At 42.8% G+C, this 24599-nt stretch overlaps 1 protein-coding gene across 3 annotated transcripts in view; it reads right to left on the bottom strand.

The window, feature by feature from the left end:
* Nucleotides 1-3434: 3434 nt before the first annotated feature.
* Nucleotides 3435-24599, bottom strand: part of LOC136780010 (nephrin-like) — a 145629-nt gene continuing 124464 nt past the window's right edge. For all 3 annotated transcript variants that reach the window (XM_066738025.1, XM_066738024.1, XM_066738026.1), the window contains 12 exons: nucleotides 15180-15388; nucleotides 13475-13585; nucleotides 12642-12848; nucleotides 10112-10266; nucleotides 9701-9845; nucleotides 8999-9129; nucleotides 7926-8088; nucleotides 6719-7018; nucleotides 5992-6291; nucleotides 4244-4489; nucleotides 3937-4103; nucleotides 3435-3839 (listed from right to left, as the gene is read on the bottom strand). In XM_066738025.1, the coding sequence (XP_066594122.1) occupies nucleotides 3450-3839; nucleotides 3937-4103; nucleotides 4244-4489; nucleotides 5992-6291; nucleotides 6719-7018; nucleotides 7926-8088; nucleotides 8999-9129; nucleotides 9701-9845; nucleotides 10112-10266; nucleotides 12642-12848; nucleotides 13475-13585; nucleotides 15180-15388 (2524 nt within the window). In that variant the 3' untranslated portion in view covers nucleotides 3435-3449. The remainder of the gene's footprint in view (nucleotides 3840-3936; nucleotides 4104-4243; nucleotides 4490-5991; nucleotides 6292-6718; nucleotides 7019-7925; nucleotides 8089-8998; nucleotides 9130-9700; nucleotides 9846-10111; nucleotides 10267-12641; nucleotides 12849-13474; nucleotides 13586-15179; nucleotides 15389-24599) is intronic.

A 24599-nucleotide genomic window follows, 5' to 3' on the forward strand; every position in this document is an offset into this window, starting at 1 on the left:
TGGCGAAAGACGAAAAGAGAGTGTGCTGCGGAGAGAAGTTTGCGGGGAAATTCAGGGGTTCTCTTTGGAAGGGTGCAGAGGGCTTGAAAGTTGATAAGGATGGAAGAGAAGGAGGAGGGGTGGGAAAGGGGGTGAAACTGGGTCTATACGAGGTTGCAAATGGGTGTTGGAAAGGGCTGGCGAGTTGCGGGAGGTGGATGCAATTAGCTTTTTGCACGTTGGAGTTGGCCCTCCCACCTGGTCCTCCGCACCGTTCAAAGGAGAGAAATTCTTGCGAGAATTAAATGTCAATCAGCCGTGACGTTCATTAAGCGGACCGCATTTGTTTTTGACTTTTTCCTTTCGCGAAAAGCGTACCCATTGACGTCCCCTACTTTTTTCCTCCTCCTGCCGTCTAGTAATGCCCCACAACAGCTTCCAGCACTGATAATTGTTCCGCTCACTCTGATTGGCCCGTCTAGATCCTCCGCTCTCCCACACACACATACGAATCCCAACCATCGCTTTGCCTTGAATTAAATTATGATATATATATATATATATAAATAATTGTTCGATTCATTTAACGTAGACTGCTGCACGGCCACCTATATGTATATATATATACATATAAAAAATGATAATGATCGGGAGAAAAGTTTAATGAATGATCGAGAGCCTTGTTTCTCACTTTTCATATCAACACGTTTATTTGGATTACACTGGTGTGTATGTTTTTATTTATAGAGAGAGACCTATGATTATTGTAAATACACGTAATATGGTCGTCGTAGTATTCTTTTGTTGTCCATAATCTTTTTCGTGCCAGCAGGCAGGCGAACAAGAAACGGATACATCTCATTGGATACAATCTGAAGGCGGTACGTAATATACACTTTCTCACACCGCACACGTACCAACGCGCAATACTTTTATTATTGCCTTACTCTCAGTTAGAACCTTTATCTTTATATTTTTTGTATTTGTATTTTGTATCTGTATCTGTATCCGCATTTATATTTATTTATATTTATCTTTATATTCATATGTATATATAAATATGTATATTCGCAGTCTCAATTTCACAAGAAAATATACGAACGAACGAATACCGCGCTGGGCTATTTACATTAAGGTAATAACGATAGTCATTATTAATTAGTAGTATTATTATTATCGCGGAGAACGCTCGGTGCGTCTCCCGTCCCTTCCAGTGGAAATGTTTTGTCCTCTCACCGTAAGGTCGTTTACTGTGTACTTTTTGTTAATAATCTTTTAAAAATAAAAGAACGTTCCGATCAATGAGAATATTTCATTAGGACGCGACGCAACGTATATACGTGTTTCAATTTTTTTCGAACGATTTTAATCAGGTCTCTCTTTAAACTAGTTTAAACTTGGCGGAACAATCGGCTCCTTTTTGTTTTCATTGACAACAAAAACAATCAGTGTGGTAACCGCAGGACACATTATCGGGACAAAACTTCCACTGTCGGGCATTCAATTCACAATACGTGGAAATATTATTTACGTACAATCTGAAAAAATATTGGCGCTGTATATCGCATATGTTACAACTGTTACAAGGGGCGAGAATAAAAAAAGGAAACCATTGAATTTTTTATCATTCCATCATATTTTGTTTGCCTTTATGCTAATTTATCGACATACGTCACGTAAATTTAACGTAGCGTATGTACCCCATGCAGATAATATAATTATAGATTTATCGTTTAACATTCTGCGAAATATAATTATACAATTATCTCCATCTGAAATATGTACATACGTATAGTAGTATTTTCAATTAATAAAGTCGAGATAGAATTTTTAGATTATCGACGTATGCTTATAAAAAGATTTGAAATAAACACGATGATCAATTTGAGTAACATATTGATTAGATATTTTAATCCGTCCTTTAATCAATTAAATCAATTTTCACTCTCCCCCCTTCTTTCCATGCTCGCACACATTCTCTTTGTCTCTCTCATCCTTTTTTCCACTCTCTCTCTCTCTCTCTCTCTCTCTCTCTCTCTCTCTCTCTCCCTATGCTTATATTTACAAGTTATTTACAGTCCGCCTAAAATGAGCCATGATTTTCATTGATTTGCACAGTATACATATCTATGACAATTATTCATGTACGTTGCACAATACACGGGCAGAAAGTAATAATCTGTTGCTCATCCTCTGTATATGTATATATAAATAAAGTATTACGAAGAAACGAACGAAACAAAAATTCGTGCAAAAGGAAGTAGCGAATGGCAGTTTTGCGCGATTTTTATTGTGCGTATTTTGTCAGTCGATTTAGATCATTGAGCGCGCGACATGTTTTAAAATTAATTGTTACTTTTAACATTAAAACGGTTTATGGCAAATCGTTAATAGGGATTATAATGACTCGAAAAAGAAGAATAATAATAAAAATAATAATATAAAAAGTTTGCGCTTCTTACGAGACTAAATTAATATACGAGACGTTGGTCAATCAATTAATCGATCAATAAACCTAATCTTAATATCTCGTTATATAATACATTTTTTCGGTTGTCTGCCAATTCTGGTATGCGCAGCGTACACATTACGCACGCCAATATAAACATTCTCCGAATTCCTTAATCAATGTACACGTTAATTGAATTATCCTAAGTTTCTCGAACTTCGAGCTGTTAGGCTGCCAAATTGAGATTGCCAGGTTTTCTTCGATCGCTCGAGGCTCCTCTTGCCTCCTAGCCTATCCAGCTCTCACATTCTCTGAATGGAAACGTTCTATATTTACAATCTCATTTGAGAGAGGCTTTCTATCATCATCGATACACCAATAACGAGACTACGTCGTCGGTTTGGTTGACAAAAACGCGATATGCCCTATATCCTGGAAGCCCCTATTTTTTAAAAGACATTTTTATAATTTTGAAAATGCAGCCAACCGTTTAACGAAGAGTTATTCTCTGTACTTTTTCGTTTCCTACATCACGCAGTCGTCGTTATAGGTGTTGCTTGGATGAATCCAATTCTAGACAATTCTGGAGTAACTCGACCGATAAACTTCTACTGACGATGAGGTAAACAAACAGAGAGGTCTTCGGAAAATATTAATTCTATCAACAGACTTAAACCTTTTCCAAGTCCTCTCGCCTCGTTAGAGAGAACTCTATATATAACACGTTGAATGGCACACTGGTATGATCGGTGACGAGTGTTTTAAGAAGAAATACACTATGTCCTCTATATCGTACTATATGAAAGAAGAAAATTCGTGGCTTTCAGCGACCTTGAGACTTCCGCAGGATCATCCAAGGAAATTCGGCGAAGGAGTAAAATAATTTGCCTTTATCGATCAAGTTGGCGAGGAATCGTCCGGAGAGTTCTGAGTGGGATCTGCGCTTTTGCAGATAGACGCGCTCCAAGTGACAATATCAGACGTAATATTCGTTGACGTTGAGCGCGTCGGAGTCCCTGCCCTATACACAGCTTTCCTGAGTGGATATCAACGGCGTTCGTACTGTGACAACCTCGCGCGTTGGAGGATGCTGTTGCTGCTGCTGCTGCTGTTTACTACCAATGGGTATCGTAACTGTCATCAAGGCGGAGTCCTGCGAGAGCGGCGTCGTCCCGCAAGAGGACGCGTCGAATTTCGCAGCTTTCGCTGTGTGGTCTATGCACGCGTAGACCGTCGGCTCTTTATAGGACTTGCTCTTCAGGTTCCCGGTACTACCGTTCCCGTTCCCATTCCCGTAGGACTGAAAACCATCCAGACCTCCGAAGTTCATCAACTTCGTGTCCGTGGACAAACTCGACAAGGTCGAAGGTCGCGCTAAACAGAGCTCGGCGTAGGTCACCTCGCCGGACAACTGGAAAAGATCATCGATCAAGGTGAATATCTCTTGCTCGAAGGAGGAATTAACTCGCGATGATTATATAGGTTTAAGTCTAGGTTTCTTTACTTACAGGTAAGGTTGGATAATTGTTGTAGTCGTTGTGCGCGTACGTAACTAGGGAACCCTGTAGGTGATTGGTCTGCTGGACCAGAAGTGGAGACGCTGGAAGACCATCCGGTGTATTTTGCGTCGCTAAAGGCGTTCCGGAAGTCGAGCCAGTCAGCTGATAGTCCGAATCTGAAAGGAGTTTTCGCACGGTACAGGAGTCGGGATTTGTCATTGGAATATTTTGCCGGTATAAAATCTTACAATGTGTAAAATATTTATTTTCTCATTGAAATATAAAGTATTTTGTATAATCGATGATATACACGAACCTTTGTTAATAGGCACTACGTCAGGATTTCTGTCGTCAGCATCGTAGAGATCCTCGGAGCTCGGGACCGTGGACTTTTTCAGGGGCAGGTCCCCCGGTCTCTGAGCGCGTCTCTCGCTGCGGACCTTGAGGGCCGCGAGAATCGTCACGGTGACCAGAAGAAGAGCGGTCACCACGCCGATCAGCCCACCCAGTAGCGGAGTGATCTCGAACGGGACCGGCGTACCTAGAAAGCCAAAAAGGGGAACTGCTTTTGTGCGATTACGCGTTATCACTGACATTATCGACTAGCGGCAATTGGGAGCCGAAGAAACTTGCCAAGCTGCAGCGGGAAACTTTTCTCTTCGTTATATATTATATACCTATATATATCCGCAGGGATAATTGAAAGTGTCTCTCGCGGAGGAGTCTGGCCCCGGGACCATTCATCATCCGGTCATGAATATCGCGAGGTGGTATAATGAATCAATCGCAGCGATTGATATGAATTAAATTTGCTTCCTTCTCGCATTCTTTTTCTCACTCCACTGATTTATCGTCAAGCGCGTATTAATTATTTTCATTAGACGCTATGAATTATCGCTCTGCTTTAGATTTTTTCTCCCCCATCCCCACTTGTTAAATGTAAATCCGAGCTTAACGGAATTTATAGCGACGCTCATATTACAGCCACCTTATTTCTCGCCAAGGAGAAGTCGGTTCATTATTTAGACATTTTTTCATTTTAACGGACTGCGCGCTCCTATTCTTTGGTAGGTACACACATATACTATAAAAACGTAAGCCAGGCATTTATCAAGATAAAACGCGCGATGTATATTCGAGCGAGTACGAGAATTTGACAAGCGAAGAAAATATCGATAGTCGTCTCCCGTGGTTGTGATAGAAATCTACAAATTTCTCTTAGCTCTATGTATATATATATATATATATATATATATATATGTATATACTTCTGTGCAAAATTAAATATTCATCGCTACTGCATATATATATATATATATATATATATGCATATACAATCCCCCTTGGAGCCTTTTCATCGACCCTCGGCGAAAGGGGTGAAATCGTTAAAAGTCGCCGATTCTCCTAAACAAAGGCGGAATATTTCGCGGCTCCGAGTCAAAAGGGAAATATCCTGCTGGCTCGGCAAAAAGCGGCAATAAGTGGCGAGCTTAACAGTTACCGGAGCTTTAGTTTTCAATGCTTCCTCAAGATAGAATGTCGCGGCGGCAAAATGAAGAGTAAGGCCGTCGCGTGGTCGTCGGTGCGGGCGAAAGCGGGGAATTTTATTAAAGTTTCACACCCGCCAACCTCGCAGAATGGAGATCGATTTTCGAACGGACCGACGAGGCGTGCATACGTGCATGCACACACAGATGCACGCGCCCACTCATACACGCCAGAATCGGAAGCATTCGCTCGAATCGCCACGGTGGAAACTGACCGAGAGCAATTTCACTTGTAAATTCGTCCGATATACGCCCCACCGAGTACGCCTGCAAGCCGGAAGCACTGCCGCTTCCAGATCCCTCGAAAGCCAGAAATCTACGGGAGAATTTAGCGGAATCCATAACACTCCCGGAGGCATCTTGGAAAATTGCAACGAGAAAATGACCGAAAGTATGTGTGGAAACTTTGACAATTTTTCGGTGTGTAACGAATCGATAGGGGTGGATTCGTTTTTTCATGCTGGGGTAAGATAAGTTGTCGAGAGGGGGTTGAATTGCGATCGTTGTTGCATCTTACCGGTCTGTTTCTCGGCAACCTTCAGCGTGAAGCCTTCCACGAGGGTTGGATCGCTTCTGCCCTTGGCGTTCACCGCGTAGAGGATCATATTGAGAACCTTGCCAGGTTCGAGGCCTTGAACGGTGAACGCCGCGTTTTCTCTGGAGGAGACGTTGGCTTGCAGGACTCCGGTGTGCTGATCGAACACCTCGAGGAGGAAGTGCTGAGGCTGGCCCCCGTCGAATCCGGCCGTGCATTCCACCGACAGGGACTCCGTTGTCTGATTTGTCAGCGTGCAATTGTACGGAGCTTCCGGTTTACCTGTTGGATAATTATCGACAAACTTCAATCGAGCATATAATCTTTGCAGTGGCCTGCAAGTGCACGTGCACCTAGGTAGTAATAATACAAAAAATTATATATGCAGATGTGCATAATATCAGTGGCAATCGTCGCAAGATTTGCAACGGTCATTCTTGACGAAATATCGTCTCGTATATTTCTTACATAAAGTTACAGGGGTTATTATTCGAGTGTCGCGGACTGTGTTGGTGCGAACGGTCCCAATAGAGCGATTCGCCAGGAATAAAGAAAGCAAAGCTCGAGCAATGAGTATATAAATGGGGAAAATCAGAGGCATGCAAAGCTGGAAAAGAAGTTAGGAGGGGTGATAGAGAGTCGGTGGAAGGTATGAGAAAAGGAGCTTGAAAATTGCATAGAAGTGGAGAGACGTATATGAAATACGTACCCGCGGGGATAATGTGAAAAATGCAAGCGTTCTTTTGCTGGCCTGCAGTGTTGCTGGCCCAACACAAGACGGTGCCATAGTCCATTTCCGTGACGGGCCTGTAGGTGAGGACACTTTGAGTTCGCCTGGTCGAGTTCTTGTAACGAGCCTGCGGCACGTCCACCATTTCCTCGGTGTTGTTGAAGGCCCACCGGAAGCTGTCCGGAGGCGGATATGCCTCCACCCTGCAAACCACTCGGGCATCCTCGTGCCTAGCCACCCCGTAGATCCGCTTCTGCTCCGGCACACATATCGGTTTGTCTGCAAAATCGCATTTTCTCACTTTCCTCCTCTTTCTCTTTACAGTTTTATATTATTTTGTTCCTAGCTTCTCTCTTACCCCCCTCACCCCTTTCTAAAAGAAAAAAAAAACAGCGCACACTATAGTGTACATATATAATAGAAATAATCGCGCACGATTATCAAATTATTATACCGAGCGAGCAATATTATTTAATTCTCGCCTTGCGTTAAAATTTGAGCCGAGCAATTGTTGATTCAATTGGATGAAAGCTGCGAAGCTGGAGAACGAAACTGTAAGCGAAGTTTCGCAAAGTTTATTCGTCATTCTGACGGAGATATTCGCGATTACCACAACTTGGCATTGTTCGCGGAGTGGTTGCTCGAATTCCTACGACTAATATTTGCTCGAGCTTCGGAAAATATGACGACAATTCGCGACTGCCAACTATATCTGGGGTCAGCGAGAAAATATTCGGATATTCATAAAAAGTGGCAGATGAGAGAACTGGGTGTGACCCATGGAACGAATCGCGAGTGAACTGACAAATTATTCCGAACTGGCAAACTCTCCCCTTCGATATAAACGAGCCACTCTCGCCAAATGGCGAAACTATTCCACCAGGAGAATAATGCTCATTAATCTCCCCTAGTGTGTCCCTTTCTGGTTAAATAAATTTGTCAAATTTATTAAATCCACCGTTAAATTTATTCGATGCGACTATTTTTCACGAAATTTATGCCACATTTCTGCTGTATTTCTCTTTCGCCTAACATTTTCAACCTGATAGCGCAGCTCTCTTATCGCATGCAAGAATTATGCATAGAGCAAGTATTTTAACTAATTTCTTTGCAACAATAAGAACCACTGTAATTTTCAAGAAAAATATCAACCGTTTTACCGTTAGATACTGGACGTTATACTTACACATAATTTTCAGTTCGACGCTGTTACTGTAAGCATCCCCTTCCACGTTGCTTGCAACGCAAGTATAATTTCCGGCTTGGGAACGACTGACATTCTGCAGAGCCAAAGCCTCCTTTTGTGCTATTACGCCAAAACGCTTTGAATCATTCGGTATGACATTTCCCTGTAACGGAGAGCATATATATATATATATACACACACACACACATATATGTACACATATAGACGCGTGAAAACTTTGTAAATCGTCAAATCAACCATAAACCGTATATCCATACTTCATTCCAAGTTTATCGAGCCATTTTTATGTTTAAATTTCTCCGTCTCTCTCCTGCGACAATCTTGATCGTTTCCTATTTCCGAAGGTATAAATAAATTTGCCAAAAATCACGCTACGAAGGACAAATGTTGGAGTATTGGTGGAGGAGGAGGAGGGAGTGTGGGAGTCGATCTGAAAAAGGTTGGGAGTTGGGGTGGCGCGTGAATGGGATGTGGAAGGTGGTAGCGGAAATGAGGTATGTTAGGTATAAGGCAGAGCGGAGTGAAAGAGGGCGAGTGAGAGGAAAAAGAGGAGTGCATGTATAGGTGTATAGGGAAAACATGTGCACTGACAGAGTCGATGTTTTCGCAAGGTCGAATAGCTCGGGCAAATGAGTATTCCCTCGGTTCGGAAGAAAATGTGATATTTCACATTAGTGGCTCCTCGTGTCATTTTGCTATATGGGAAAACCAATTGTGCTTGGCCCTTCGGCTACTTCTAATGGCGTGCCGTGGGCGTGTTTGAAATTTACGATACGCGTATGTAGATTCGAGTGGCTATCGAAATGGCCACTCATTTCGAGCGTTCGCCTGTTTCATATATGCGACTGAAAAACCATTGGGCAAGGGCCATTTTTGCAAATCATTTAATGGAATTGCATAAATAGCCTAATACTCGTTCAATATAATCTCGTTCGCTTTCCACCCTATCAAATATTGACTCTCATCAATTTCATTAGGCTTTTGTGTACATCGCTTCCAGCAATATAACGAGCAATATAATTTCCACATTTAGCTTCTGAGATAGTACTCACGTTATGCTTCCAAACGACCTTGTAAACTTGAGGATTGGTTTGAACTTTGCACTCGAAGTACACGTCGTCACCCTCCTCAATGTCGTCGGGATTCATGCTGGAGCCAAACTCCAGGTGAACTATAGGAACAACTGTAATGCAGAGATAACAAAAAAATTGTAATGAGAAGGGGGGAAATGGCAAAGAGGGCAAAATACGCGCGCGATTAAACGCGGATGTAGGTAAAAATGAGCTATACATACCGTTGTAAAAGGGTTCGATAATACTTGATATGATTTTAGCAGAATGAAATGTCGAGATAAATTGAAAAGATTGGATAGATTGGATCCGTTGGGCAGACTTTGGGCAGATGCGAAGGGAAAACAATACTTAGCGTCCTATACATGGAAATTTACACGCGAGCTTTTTATACGCTGCACCAGTCAATGCGATACACGTTCATCGTTGGAACAGAAGCGTTCCGGCCCACCACCACCCTCCCCTTCAATTATTTGCATGGCAATTGGATTAAATCTACGTGCTCTCGTGCGCACATACGTTTTGATCGCGTAGCTTGCTTGTAAATAGACACTTCTATACACACTATATATTATATATATATATATATATATATATAGCACTGCACACGTAGGACGATGTTTCACAGAATTTTAGCCATTCCCATTTGTCGCTCGGCTATTTCTCATCGTGAAAAATACTTACAGTACACGTTCAGCTGCCAGGTGTCCTCCAGGATACTACCGCGCACTTTCGGATTGTTCGCTCGGCAGGTGATGGTTTTTGCATGGTCCAGGAGGGTCGGGGTGAACGTCAAGGTCGACGTGGTCGTATTTCCATCCTCGGATACCTAAGCACAAGATACGAATTGGCGAATTTGCGGAATGAGATTGCACGAACGATACGATATATATATATATGTGTGTGTGTAGGTATAGGTGATTGCAATATTTTTGCTTTATAAAGAAGCCAGGGGGATGGGTCGCTCGCTTGTCTAAACGCTTTTCTGGACAAGGCAATAAAGGCCAGGGATGATCCCACGTGATCACAACTGAGGTTTATCCGGATAAAATATAGCCATACATTTGCATATGGAGATTACGATAAGACGATTACCTTCTCTGTATAATTTTCCAGTTTCTTGCCTTCCATGTACCACGAGAGTTTAGCAGGTGGTCTTGAGCCAACAGTCATGCAGTTGACATCGTACTTTCTGCCCTCGCTCAACGGCGCATGCTCGCTGCTCAGTATAGTCACGTTTAACGGTTTTACTACAACAGAATGGATTACAACTTCAATTGCTGCCGCTACTGCTGCCCTCCATCCCTCCCACTGTCCCTTACTCTCAGGAGAATAATCGATTCAATCTACTGAATCGAGTTTTACGAATTTACCCAACTCACGAGTTTAATGCTTTTTACTGTTTAGCCAGCCTAGCAAATTCCAGCGGTTCTATTTTCACGACTCCTACCTCCCCCCCCCTCCCCCTCCTCCTCCCTTGCGACTCGATGAATCACTGGAATTTTTCCGTTTTATCATTATACTCTTGCGCGTATATATATATATATTTATTTTTAGTTGGATAAGATAAAAAACACTTTTGCAAAACGGTAAACCGCGTTATTGAAAATCCGCCAATATTTTAATAATGCAGGAAGAAAATTGTGGATGAGGCGTGGTACGCGATTGAAAGGAACGCGAAGTAAGGTGACAAACAGAAGGAAAGAGCAGGAGCCGCAGTGTGGATTAAGGCAAGAAGGGCTTCTTCTGAAAGAAGGACGAGGGGAGAGGACAGGCGGTTTACTATATATATGTATATATATATATATATATATATATAAGAGTAGACGATTTTTCATTGAAATCAAAAGTTGGGAATCGCAAAAGTTTAATTTCGCGAACCTTTCCCAGCGCGCGCGAGAGAGTATCTGAATGGAGAAATCCTTTTCTCCCGTTTCCTCCAACAGGACTCGAGTTTTCAAACCGAGACTTGCCGAGCTTTCCCTTACGGGGCGTACAAAGGCATTCTTCTTCCATCCGACTGGCGATTAAATTCGACGGAAAAGCACCGAGACACCTATTTGAATTTTTCGTGGCTAGCGGGAGCAGCAGAGGCTTCGGAGGATTTTGGAAGGACGGATGGTATAAGATGTGGGATAAATAAAAGCCGATATAGAAAGAGGACGTGCGTTGTGTCCTATATGTACGGTGTATATATATATATATATATATATATATGTACACATGGCTCGGTACGAGGTGAGATAGGTTGGTACGGTACGGGATGGGATAGGATAGGATGGAATGGGATGGGATAGGATGGGATACGATACGTTGGGGCTGGATGCGATACGTTAGAATGTAGCAGTTGATGCGACTTTGTCAGGGGTCACATGAGACTCACTCGACTCCGCGACGCAGTCTGAGAGCAGCCTCTCTGCTCCCGGGGCACTCTTGGCTGTTTCAATAGCACACTGTCTCTCGCGCACAATCAAGCTCCGTGGTGGCTCAAGGGTGCCTCTACCTATTTCTCTCTCCCTCAAGTCTCTCGTTGAACCTCTACTCTCCGTTGTCGCCTACTCATCGCCCTTCTTCCCTCCAACACCGCGCTACGTCCGTTATCCAGCCGACAACGACGGAACTCGCGGAATTACCAGACTTGTATTTCTACCCCTCCGATCCTCAAGCCCTTTACCCTACGGCATACCCTCCGGCCACTATCCAACCACCTCCTGTAAACGTACCAATTTACGGTATTCTATATATATATATATATATATATATAGAAAATCTCGAAAAATCTCCAAGATTTCGTCATATTTTTCTTTAAATAAAGCCTTGCTACATCCCTTCGTATATGTTATACGTATACTACATGTGGGTTATGTGTGTATATATATATATATATATATATATAGATACTGTACAATATATTTCCGTGTAAAATTGAAACGAGATCTCGACGAGATTAATGTGACAGGACGATCCAAATAACGAGGCCGATTCGACTTTGACTCGAATGAATTATCAATGCAAATCTCGTGATTTACGAGATCCACGATTTACGAAACAGCTGGTGGTGCAATGGCAATAAGTCAGGGCGGACTTCCGGTTCCTTTCGATGCGCCAGTGAAATTGAGCGCTCATTGATGCTCGTTGGAAACGCGAATCGTTCGGGAAGATATAAATTATGAAATTTTCACCTGATGTCAGTCTCGACGTAATTTAATCGGCGCTCATTATTATTTCACGCTTTATCAAATCTTTGCGCGTCCCGTCAGGGACGACCAGGCATTGTGCGTCCGGTACAGCCGCAAATCACCCTATCGAAATTCAATTATTACATGGGAAATTAATGTTTCGCGCTTTCCCGATCGAGAAAACTGGACGCGCCATTAACCGTTTTGTTCTGCTTAATTTCTTAATCGCTTTAATCCCAACGATATTCTTCCAATTGAAATATATTAATGAATATAAATCTAATTAATGTAGGTTATGCCCCCAAATTACATTGTGCAGAAGATGACATGATTTATATTTATAAATCAGCTGTGCGCGATTGAGCGAGCAACAATTGATTATATAGTCGCTCATGCGGTATCTTTGAGCTTTCGATTTAACTAAAGGATAAAATGCGAAGACTCACGATGCATTTCTATAGCCACGGAAGCTGATACGGGTTGGCTGATATTATTATTGGAAGCTTGGCAGGTGAATACTGCATGAAGATCTGATCTGGAGAGTTCATGGACCACCAGAGTGTTGCGGGCAACGGCGGGGAAATCTCCTGGGCCGTCTTTGGCATCCAGAAGGGTTTCACCCCTCCACCATCTTACTCTTGGAGAGGGTCGACCTGCGGAAATAGAATTTATGCATTAATCATTAATCAATTCTAAATAATTCACCGCGAATTTTCCCCAGGCGAATTTCTTCCTAATTTCTCATCGATTAAAATTTCATTCGACCCCACAGGAGAAAGAAGAAGAAACGCTTTCTCTCTCGCTCTGCTTTCTAATGCTTTCCAAAGAAAAGCGAGGGTTTGAAAGGAGTAATTTGATTTTTCTCAAGGGAATAAAACTGAGACGCATGCGCTTTTCAAGTGGCAAATAGGTCGTGGCACGCGTTAATTCATAATTCATAATGACCGTTGCGTGCGTGTAATACTTTGCCGGAGGGTGCGGGGTCATGGGTGGCAGGGGGTGGGAGACTATCCCGAGGAGAAAACTCGTTGTGGCGACCTCATTATTTTGCCAGCGGATCCGTTTTCTTTCATTTAACGGCTACATAGCTTTTCCTTTTTCAAACCACCGAGCCTCGCCGCATCAGGGCAAACCTCTGCCGACACGCACCTGCAGATATTTCCCAGCCAGTTTCTTAATGAAGGAAATAATCCCATTAATTAACACTATTCGCTTATGGAGTCTATATACGAGATCGCTCGGGATTTCTTGCAGCAGGATTATTTCTCTTTTTGCTTACCTCCGGAAACTATGCAGGTCAACTTCATGTCACTGCCCTCCTCGTACGGACCCGCGACCGTCGACACAGTTTTTCCATGCTCGTCGATGATGTTTGGCTTGTTCGGTGGAACTGGAAAGAACACACAACACGTGAGATTACACATTTGCGCGAGAGTTAATCAAGATAAGGCGGTGAATGCGTTTGTATAAATTCAAAGTGCAGGGGAGATACAGGAGGGGCGGGGGGGGGGGGGAGCCAAGTCTTTGGAGAAAGAAGCTCGGACATTAAAGTTTCTGCTGCTGAAATTCGAGACTTTTTATAAGGGCTACGTCATAAAATTTCGCCTAAATCCGATAAGAGGAAGCTCCTAGTTAAACAGTGATCAAGCAGGGCGAGATAAATCTTTAGGGAATGGCCGGCTTCCATCTTTTTCGGACTAATGCTAGGAGATCAGATAATTCTATGACGACTTCCAATTTCCGGCAAAGTGTATACTTAAACGGAGAAAGGAAGGAAGCGACATTTTCGCTGGTAACGAGCTTTTTCTTCGACACTCGCCTAAGCTAAGTGCGCCCTGCGCAAAAGGAGCCGTTTAACTCCGCCGATCTCTTCCTTTTCTCCCTTCAGGAATGTCAAAGTTCAGCCTTCACCGCGCTTCTTTCTCTATAAAAAAATTCTCTTCACCGTGACAACTTTATCTCTCGGCCATTGACATGGATGCCGCCAAGAATGAAGAAACGATTAAATTTATTTGTCCCGCGAGCTCATCTTTGCTTCTCTCTCGCATTAACCGAATGCAATCATAAATTCATCGGGAGATTTGATTTTGTTCACTTTGACGGATCGGATAAACTGTCCAACTCTAAAAATTTTATATATATATATATATATATATATGTAGGTAGAGAGCAGAGAGCAATTTTATACGTTGATCCGTTACAATAATAGCCCGTTGACTTGATCGATATAATTGATTTTTGTAAAGTGAGCTAATAAATTAATTGACTGGACGATAAATCATTTTGATAAATAGACATTGCAACGGTTTTAAGCGCTGGCTAATAAAATAAGCAGTCGACTGTCGCGTGAGCGTACATTTTTAATGAGTTGCTGTTAGTATTATTATAATTATTAGTAGTAGTATTATTAAGAAGCATGCCGGGGTTAGGGGAGGGTGGCATGGAGAAGACCAGGGGAAAGGAGTTGGGGGGGGGGGGGGGGAGGGGTAGGAACATTGATTTATGAGTTTGCCAATAGAGTAACGTTCCACTTCCATGTGCTTGGAAGCTCTCTAAAGTGTTCTACGTTTAATGAGTCTAGCCTGGCTACTCTCTCTCTCTCTCTCTCTCTCTAGCTACCTACATGTACAAGTATACATGTGCACGTGCGTCTATGTGCAAGAGCAAAGTAGATTTGCTCGAAGATAAGGCGAACGGAGTAACAAAGAAAATCGAAATTGACTTCCAGGGGCAGAAAATTGATTTAATTGCAATAGAAACGCAAAGCTACTTTATTTATTTCGACGTTTCGAAAAACTTTTTATTCGTGGCAATATTATTTATAAGATTTATTGGTTTTTCCTTGAAAAATGACGTTTTGAATTTCTTAGACTATGCTAGAGGTTTCCTATCTATCTATCCATCTATCTATCTTGCTTGCTTTCTTTCCTTCCTTCCTACCTCCTTTCCTCCCCTTTCTTTCTTTCTTTCTCACCCTCACTGACCTATTACTGTGAGATGAATTCTGGAATTTCTCGTCGGGCTTTTCACAAAATCCACCCTGCACCTGTACTCTCCCTCGTCCCTCTCCTCCACGTGGTTGATGGTGAGCGTTGCTGGCTCGGTGACCGTCCGGAAATATGCACGCTCGTTCAAGTAATCCTTGTCCTTCCAGTGAGACGCCTTCTCCGAGTGCTTACCTCTCATGTCGAAACTGGAACACAAAACACACAAACGTTTCAGATCAATCGATAATCCACTTTTTTATCGTCCAATGTAAGCCGATCGATTTTAAACAATTCAATCAACTTCAATAATCCCGCTTCATTTTAAAATTCACTCCAAGTTAATTAATTTTTATTTCATCGCCCCTTCCCTCCCCAATAAGATTGAATTTTTATTTCCCCGATAATATCCTGCCAGAGAATTTTATTCGCAAGTTTTCCCACCGACAATTTTTCACTGTTTCTCACTCACTCACTCCTACCGACTCGTTTCCTTTGTCCCCATAGTGAGTAACTTCAGCGAAAATTATGGCTTAACTTATTCGGAAACTTTAGACACTTATTTAATAAATGTAAGCATGCTTCAGCTGGGTTGTCTTATGTTTCGGAAGGATTAAGGATACTGTTTTCTCTGGATGTTTGACCAACCACGAGTGTTATACAACATTATTTTGCTATAATCTTCCACAGTCGGGCTATAATTACTTCATATCGATTGTTTCATTAAAAAGTTAATTCTCTCTCCTGCACTTTGCGCTACGTTAAATAATTGAGATGATTTTAGAATCGTTCGATCGAGCGGCATTTACTTATACCATCACGAATAAATTAATTTGCCCTACGTGCTTCCTGCCCGTTGTTCTCACTTGTTTAATCGTTTCTCCAGAACTTTTCTTCATGATTCTCTTCAACGGAGCTCGTTCCTGTCAATTCTCGCTATAGAATTTCGAAATTGCATGAAGGGGAGTACAACTATGCGAGCACGATACACATGAGTGCTTCGAGAAGCACTAACGGTACATTCTGCCACACGCGAGCACCGACACACGTGAAACACACAACTTCTCCTCCCTTTGCCCCTACACCCACCACACACACACACACACACGGCACACGAACATGCTGAGAAATGCACGAAAAGGCACACAAGCGTAGCTTCCTACGCGAAACAATGAACGATAAACACAATACACAAAGCTCCACGCATAAACATACACTTACAGAGTCACACACAACATACGCATACCCACACACAGGAAAAGTAAGCCAAATGGAAAGAAATATAATGGAAAATTAAAGAAAACTTTTGACCTCGAAAGATTTCCTCAGATAAGCTGGAAAATTGTATGACAAAATAATAAAGAGTCCGAGGCGGATGTAATCCGACTGTAAAAAGTATAATTGAACGGAGAAAAAGTTTTGAATGAGAAATTATGTATATGCTAGTTTGTAAAATTGTGGAAAATGCCTGGATGAGAGATCTCGTTTGGAAGACATGCATAATTGAAAATGCATATACGGGATGAAATTTTCAGTATGGTATACATAGAATCTATCAGTAAGTAAAGGGCTGTAGTTACTATAAATCTGATTGATAGCCATGGCACCACATTGTAATTAACCGCAGCAGTGTGTGACAGCGTGTGACCACGTTTCTATGTGGACGTTCCGACCACTAATCCATTATAGCTCGTTGTTCCCATCGCGACTAAATACCACTCGCTATTGTATTGTAACATTATCGGTGATCGTTGCAAAATTGACAATATATTTTTTAAGCGACTTAAGCCAAGCGATACTCATCACACCGATATGCGGCAATTGTTTCGGTTCAAACGGGCCAAAGAGATTTAGGTTATTATACACGCGAGAGAAGATGAGAAAGAAGATCCTTGGGAAATATATTTTACTATATATACTGGAATAAATAATCGATATTGGAAGAGCCTTTTCTCCCTTCTGATAATAAACGAGCTAATTAGTCTTTGCCCTCGTGCCGAGTGTCATTTGTACCCTGCATCCTTCTTCTTCATCCTCGGCAAATCGCTCCTTGCCAGCGGAAGTGGAAAATGAGTCAACTTGTCCATTTCTGACGGAAGCCCCGATTGCATTTAACGAAGGGCCTTGGCCAGTTTGAAATTAAAGTAGCATGCAGCGTCCATTATGCAACTGCTGTTTTCGTATTCCAACGATGGGAAACAGCGTGATATTCGGTGTATGGTCCCGTAAGTAATAGTCGAATAGCGTGTACCCAAAGACCTGGTTTATGAAGAGCCTCGCTTCGCTTCTAGAAAGCCAAACACAATTACAAACGCCTCCTTGTACATATAACGCATACATGCACCTCGTACACCCCCGATAAACGACCCTCAACACTCTTAACTCGCCATTTGATTTATCAATGTAACGATGGCTACTCCACATCAAGCTGAATAGCGACAATAAACTTTTTCACCCCCACCCTGTCTCCCCCCACGAATTAATTGTTCCATAAAACTAGTCGTAAAACTACTCGGAAAAGTCAATGAAATTTATTTCTACCATTCATCATTTTCACTTTCCAACTTGATGAAATTCCCATTGGACTTTGCCTATTAGAAGTCTCTCCTCTGCTTCCCCACCCTTCACGTTCCTCCCACAGCAGGCTTTTATCGCTACGAATCATATAACGTTTTGTAAGCTGGCTTCGCTAATAAGTATCGAATGGGCGATTTTAGTCGACAGATATTTGGCTAATTGGCCGAGCTTTTCAAATGGCGTGTGTGGTATACCAGCTTTGAAATCCGAGAGTGAGAGAGAGAGAGAGAGAGAGAGTGAAAGAGAATGCACAGAGCACTTGTGGATAGACTGGAGTAGCGGAAATTTGGTCGTAATCGAGCAGTGACCGTCCGCGCCGCTCTGTTAATGTAGTGCAATGGGAGATAGTTTGGCAGGGAGATAAAGGTAGATAGAGGGAGAAAGAGAATAGGGGGAGGGAGAGAGAGAGAGAGAGAGAGAGAGAGAGAGAGAGAGAGAGAGAGAGCGGAAATAGAGAGAATTTGGAAACGTGCGTCGATGGATAAGGTCTGCAGAGGGCACGATGCGTGAATACCAATCGCCAGTGTATATATATATATATATAGGTAGCTTTTGCGATGGTACTTCAACATCCCTAGAGTATCCTCTCCCTTATCCCTCTTGCACCCCCACTTTGCTATATTCTCCACCTCCTCCTCCCATAACTATTTTGCCTTGTCTACTTCTACTTCGTACCGCCCCCTTTTATCCATTCCTGCTCTCCTCTCACTTTACGCCACATCCTCATCTATTATCCAACCCCTATCCAGCAACCCTTTCCGCTCACGCTGCTCTAAAAACTTCAAATAGGCGTTACCTCGGATTCGCTAACAAATTTCAATTTATGACTTTATTTCCAACGAGCCGACTGCATATTTAAACGTTGCGAGAGAACTGTGAAATTCGCATTTTCAATTACGTCACTGGTTAAACTGCGCCGCTAGAGGAGGCGCGCGGGGGTTGGGGGAGCGAGAGGAGTCTGGCTTATACGGTGTAGCCGTGCTACCCCAATCGATTCCTCAGGTATCGGCGTCTTGCCTGCACGGCAATTTCCACTCGGGAGTTCCATTTGAATAGCGGGACTAACTTTGAACTAACCTGCTTGCTATATTATTCTTGTCCGCCTACGCCATCCACTCCCATTTCACACACCACACCCAGCAGCTCCCTGCGCTACCTTACCTCCCTACGAAAGGTACACGCGTGCTTATGCACGGCCACGCGTTATTATACAGAGCTAGCGAATTCGTGGCTGGAATATTTCTCCATTGCCATTTCTCTCCTTGATTTCAACCCTTCGAACATTCACAACGATCAACGTTTATTTTGTTCATCTTTTCACCCTTCACACTATATGTATGTATATATTATAATAATCATCCTACTCTCGCTAAATGATGAACGACATTATAATTTTCACTGACGAGATGTGCGTGCATGGACAATTTTCTCGATTCTATATATATATATATATATAATTTAATCGATTAATCTCAGTCATTCCATTCCGCTCGATTATTCCAACGACAGATTTTACTTGCTCGTCCTGCTCAATTAGCTTTCCACTTCCATCTCTTATTTATGTCCGTGTCTCTTACTCTATTCAACCCTGCAGTAAAGTAGAATCTTTAGCCAGTGTAATTAAGCTTGCTCTGTCGTGAACTGACGAGCTTGATTATTTATGCGTTTCGTGGGGTTTCGAGATGTATGGAGAGCGTATAATAAAAGACTGAATTCGGATGTATTTAATAAAGCAAGTGTAAAGTTAATTATAACGCGGTACACGCGACATTTGGCTCGATGCACGATCCTGGACACGCTGGACGTGTCGTGACGTGATGTTACGCGACGTGTAAGCAGCAACGCGTGTAAGGCACGCGACGCAAACGCCTACAGTGAAAACGCAGCTATCTCCATTCGGACCAACCCATTCTGCTTGCTCATTCATGCAATCTCCCCTGGCCAACCGTAAAATAATTATGCCCTCCTGTCATTTATTTAATTAACTCTTTCGCTTTTTCCACACGCTCTCCACCTTTTTTTTTACAGCAGCCTGCGCAAACTGAAAAATTCAGAGTTGACAAATTTAAAAAAATTCTAATTGTGAATTTACGTAGGTTTCTCCCGTTGGATCGACGGGAGAAACTCCTGCGAATAAATTTCCATCTCCATTTGCCTCTGGAATTGATGAATTTACTAATTGAGCGGAATGGTACGTCAGGTTTAAGAGATTAAATTGTTGAAGCTATTTACTTTGAGCTCAGTCGGAGGAGTGCATGATCGCAAGAAATTTGTTAAAAGCAAGGGTTTGATAGAGCAAATATTTTTCCAGCTTTATGCATTTCTTAATAGTTTGCGCAGCGGCGTAAGGAGTACGTCGCCCTGTCATAAATTCCAAAGAGTGTTGTAACGCAGGACACCGGTGCTTTGGTAGTCGACGATCGTTCACTGTTATTACGACGTTCTCCGTCATTATGAATTTTACGGCTTAATGTCGTAAAGTAATACGAGATTTTAGATTTTAGAATCTAGCGAGCTACCCCACTCTAATTTACGTCGTCTGTTTCGCCGCCGTCGTTATTATGGCTCTTCAGGACTACGACTTCAAATCTATTTCCCTTGGAAAATCACACATATACAGGGTGGGGCGAAAACCGAGTCTTTCCCCCAAAGTCCAGCGGTCTCTGCAAGGTAAATCCTGAAAAATCTCAATTTCCTCGCGATTGCTCGTTGCTCGCTCTGACCATGAAGCTCAATTTCAATTCCGCCTTTATATATATATATATATATATATATATATATATATACGCAAACCTTTCTATTGCACGTGCGCGTGATTTCTACGACACTCTGTACATCTTTAACGTTCACCTATACACCTTTTCATCTCGTAAGAATTTTTCCACTCACCCTTGCGCGATGGTCAACGCTTAAATTATTAAACTGTCTTTATTGCTCGCAAAAACATTTCCTCGTGAAAGGGCCGGCCCCGACCTCTCCGTGGCTCGGTCAATTTTTCCATTGAACGGTAATACTTGCATCGTTACTCCTATATATACATACTGCACCATTGCCGCGGAGAATTATTTATTAACCGATCGATTTATTTTATCCAGGAGAAAGATTTTAACATATATAGTTTCACGAGATAGTTTATCATGGCTCTGCGAGGAGTTTCGCAAAGGTTTGTTTTTCCAGTAAGACAGTCAGGTGTTCTCGGGAAGTGGCTGGCTGGCAGACGCTGGAGCTGTATCAGGTGTTATTTTTGAAGTAAATACTCGCACAGTGGGAAGTGCAAAGATCAACTATGAGAGATCTAATCCATAGGCAAAGCGTTATTTGCATCGCTACGAAGTCGACGACAAAGTTGACAACGCGAACAAGGATTCCCAACGGACCGAGACCTAGTTTACAAACTATTACGCGACGACATTAATATTCAGTTGGCTCTTATCTGACAATGTGACAAGAAAATGTATAATTCGAGGCCCTTCGTACTATGCAGCATGAGAACTCTAGATCCCTGCCATGCACCCTTTTACCCAACTATATTCCAACTTTCTTTTCGCCCCTTTCTCGCGCGCGACCTTTCCTTCACTTTTTACCCCCTCGCTACATCCTTGTAGCTATATATATATATATATATATATAGTACATAAGAATTGAACGAATTGTACACTACGAGTCTTTTTGACAATTATATATACGTCCGCGATATAATAGATTTGTTTCATATTATAAAGTCATTACAAGGAAGCGTCTCTGGCGGATATTATGAGCAGAAATCATAATCTACTATGGGAATTACGGTCAATATGCAAATTCGTCTTAAGTTCCTAGTCGTTAAGGACAGGCGTTCGGTTGGTCGTTCTTACGAGAGATAACTCGACAAGGCTCCCCAACTTCCCTACTGGATTCGCCCAAGCTTGTACGCATATATTATATATAAACCCCTACCGTGCTAAATATCGGTTCGCCTATTTTTCTTTCCACGGTCCTAGAGAAACAATTATGTAATAATGATTTATGAATTTCTTTCGCGAATATTTGCGATGGGGAATGATTGGAATTTTCGATCGCGAATAGGAGAGTCGACGAGATAACGCACACATTGACAACGTTGGAGACTGGAAAATTACAATTACGTAGATAAATATTATATAAACGAGGAGAAACAGTGGTTTGAGAAGGAACACATAGTTACGGCAGGAAGTAGATACAGTACGGATGGTTGAAACAGGATACACAGGCTGGGTTATGCTACGCTATCCTATGCCACGTTACGTCAGACTGTGCTATTCGACGTTACACCACGCCATCTATGACTGTGTCCCGCGAGCGTTTAATGAATATGCAAATCGTTCCCTAGACTTGCCACAGTCGTTGGCTGGCTGGCTGCATGCTTGCCTGTCTGGCTGGCCTGCCTGCCTACCTGCCTACTACTACTACTTGCCACAGTACTAAAACCGTATCTACTTCATTGTACATGTATTATAGGTACACGCACGTATACCTGCTTTCCTATACCAGCCTGCCCGACTGCCTACCTGCTGTTGTTACTACTACCCCCCAAGCCAGGCAGAAACAGCAATCGACAAAATTCCTCACGCCACTCTGCATTCATTACCAAGTGCCTGGGAGATCGTTGCAAAGTCCTGATATTTTCGGAGCTATCTACCGAGGCGAAAGTTATAGCGACTCCGTGAGTGGGGAAACACATTTGTTACAGAAAAATATGCCAAAAGTTTTCGAAACGATTAAATTACCACCGGCTGGAATTGAATAAAAAGTAGCTCTTTCGAGATAAAGAGGAAAAAATGAGGGGAAAGGATTTAATTGATGCGCTTGGGGGAGGAGAAGAGGGGGGGGGGGGGGGTTCGAGTAGAAGGGGGCGAGGAAAATATTGGATTAAAAGTATATTTTTGTTAATCGATCGGAGCACGTTGCTAGGAGGATTAAAAGAAATAATGGAGGAACGATGATCGAGGTGTGTGTGTGCGTGTGTGGATGCGTTTAGATATGTTTGTGATGGGATGAACAACCGATCGAGTGATCCTGACTTTTGGCTGATGAAGAAGCTTAAGGGTGAATTAGGGCTCTTGGCTGGTTGCATGGTATATTACCGGATGCTGGCAAAGTTTGCGCGAATGTACTTAAAATGTCATAGGCCATTGCTATAGATCAGTCGAGTATCTACTAACTGAATGGAAGTGAGTGGAAAACCGTATACTTTCCAGCTAAGTGCTCCTTGGGGTAACTTGCAGTAATATTGTTACGTCGCTCGTGCAAACTCAAGCTCCACGACACTCCTGCCGTTGCACTTAAGGTTCTTAGGCGAGCTACCATACCCCATAAGTTTTCAACTGACGAAATAATATTTATATTTTGCCTATCCCCTCTCTTCAGGATTGTGCTGCTGCACTTACACCGGCCTCGTCGCTTTATTAATCATTCAACGCGATACTATAGAGAGCAGAAGCCTGCTCCTGACATACATGCAACACTGTACATTGCAATGACCTACTAACCAACATGTGTTTTCCCCTGCGCAATTTAATTCCATCGTCCGATCAATTATACGATTGACAATAAGACTATGGAAATTGTTGGGTGAAACGATCGCATTGAATTCCCTATGATTAGGTGGACTATGATCGAGGCCAATATCGAGAGTGCTGAGAAATTGGAGGATAGATCGAGCTTCGAATCGATGGATCGTATAATTTCTCAGAATTTAAGGAATCGCGCCAATTTTCCGGAATGAAATAATAAGAGCCTCGTCAAATGAGATTAGGGAATAAATGATAGGAGCAGATTGTGGGAACACGCGTCGTTTGAAGAACGGAGTGGTGGAGAAGGGAGAGAAAGTGGGAGGGGGGGGGGAGGGGCTGGCTCGAAGGTTCTTAGACCTCTCAAGGAAATTGTACGCGGTATACGGGAACCCTTTTCCCCTATTAGCGTAACGCAACGCTTGGCAATTAACTCGCGAATTACAGGAATGTGCTTGGAAAACTTTGGCGAATCGCTTGGAGGAATGGCTATGTACGCTGTAGGATAAGGTAGGAACTCGCAGCTGCTCCTCATGGAATCTCGTGGTTAATATGCGTCTGAAAAAAATTCAAGCCCTTTTTGCGGATACTTCTGCCAAGTTTTGGGCCATCCGAGAGTGTAGAGGATAAAACGTAATTAACGTTTACGAGGGTTTAGAAAAATTTCAGGTGGAAGAAGAAAATTGAGAAACGATGGCAGGCAGTTTTGTGGTTTATAGGAATATAGTCTGTGTGTGGCTGCGCTGTCTGTGTGTGTGTGTGTGTGTTGCTCGACAGTAGAGTCGTAGGATAATCGTGAATAGGTAAGTGTGGAAAGTGTTTGGCGGAGAGAGCTATGAAGTAGTTGGGTGGAAGTCAGTTGTTGGGAAGAAAGCTTGAGGTTGGGTGTGCAAGAGTATTGTCCTTGGAGAGTGTATGGGAGCTGGGCCGAATATAATGTACTCTGCTGGCACGTACGCCAGCGTGCTACCACCTTGGCTAGCAGCTAGCGTAGATTCGCGCCAGTTACCACCTTCTATTATATCTACCTATACAAGGAAGGTCGCTGCGAAACAACCGACTAAATGAAGACACATTGCTTTCATTATGAGTCAGCTAGTGCACGGCAACCTAGCCACTAGCTATCCTATCCTCAACCACCTCGCCACCTGCCACTCTCTCCTAGACCTAGACCAAACCGCCGCCCGGTGACTCTATCTCTTCGCTCGCTCGCTCGCTCACTCACTCGCTACGTTCTCTATTAGTCCTTACAGTTACCCAGCCAATATCAAACTCTCCCACTACTGCTATTCCATACTCACTCTTCCTCCACCCC

This window comes from Prorops nasuta, unplaced genomic scaffold (assembly GCF_024137725.1).
Source record: "Prorops nasuta isolate Cenicafe-Biocafe unplaced genomic scaffold, Cenicafe_Pnas_1.2 PNAS00018, whole genome shotgun sequence".
NCBI classification, from domain to species: Eukaryota; Metazoa; Arthropoda; class Insecta; order Hymenoptera; family Bethylidae; genus Prorops; species Prorops nasuta.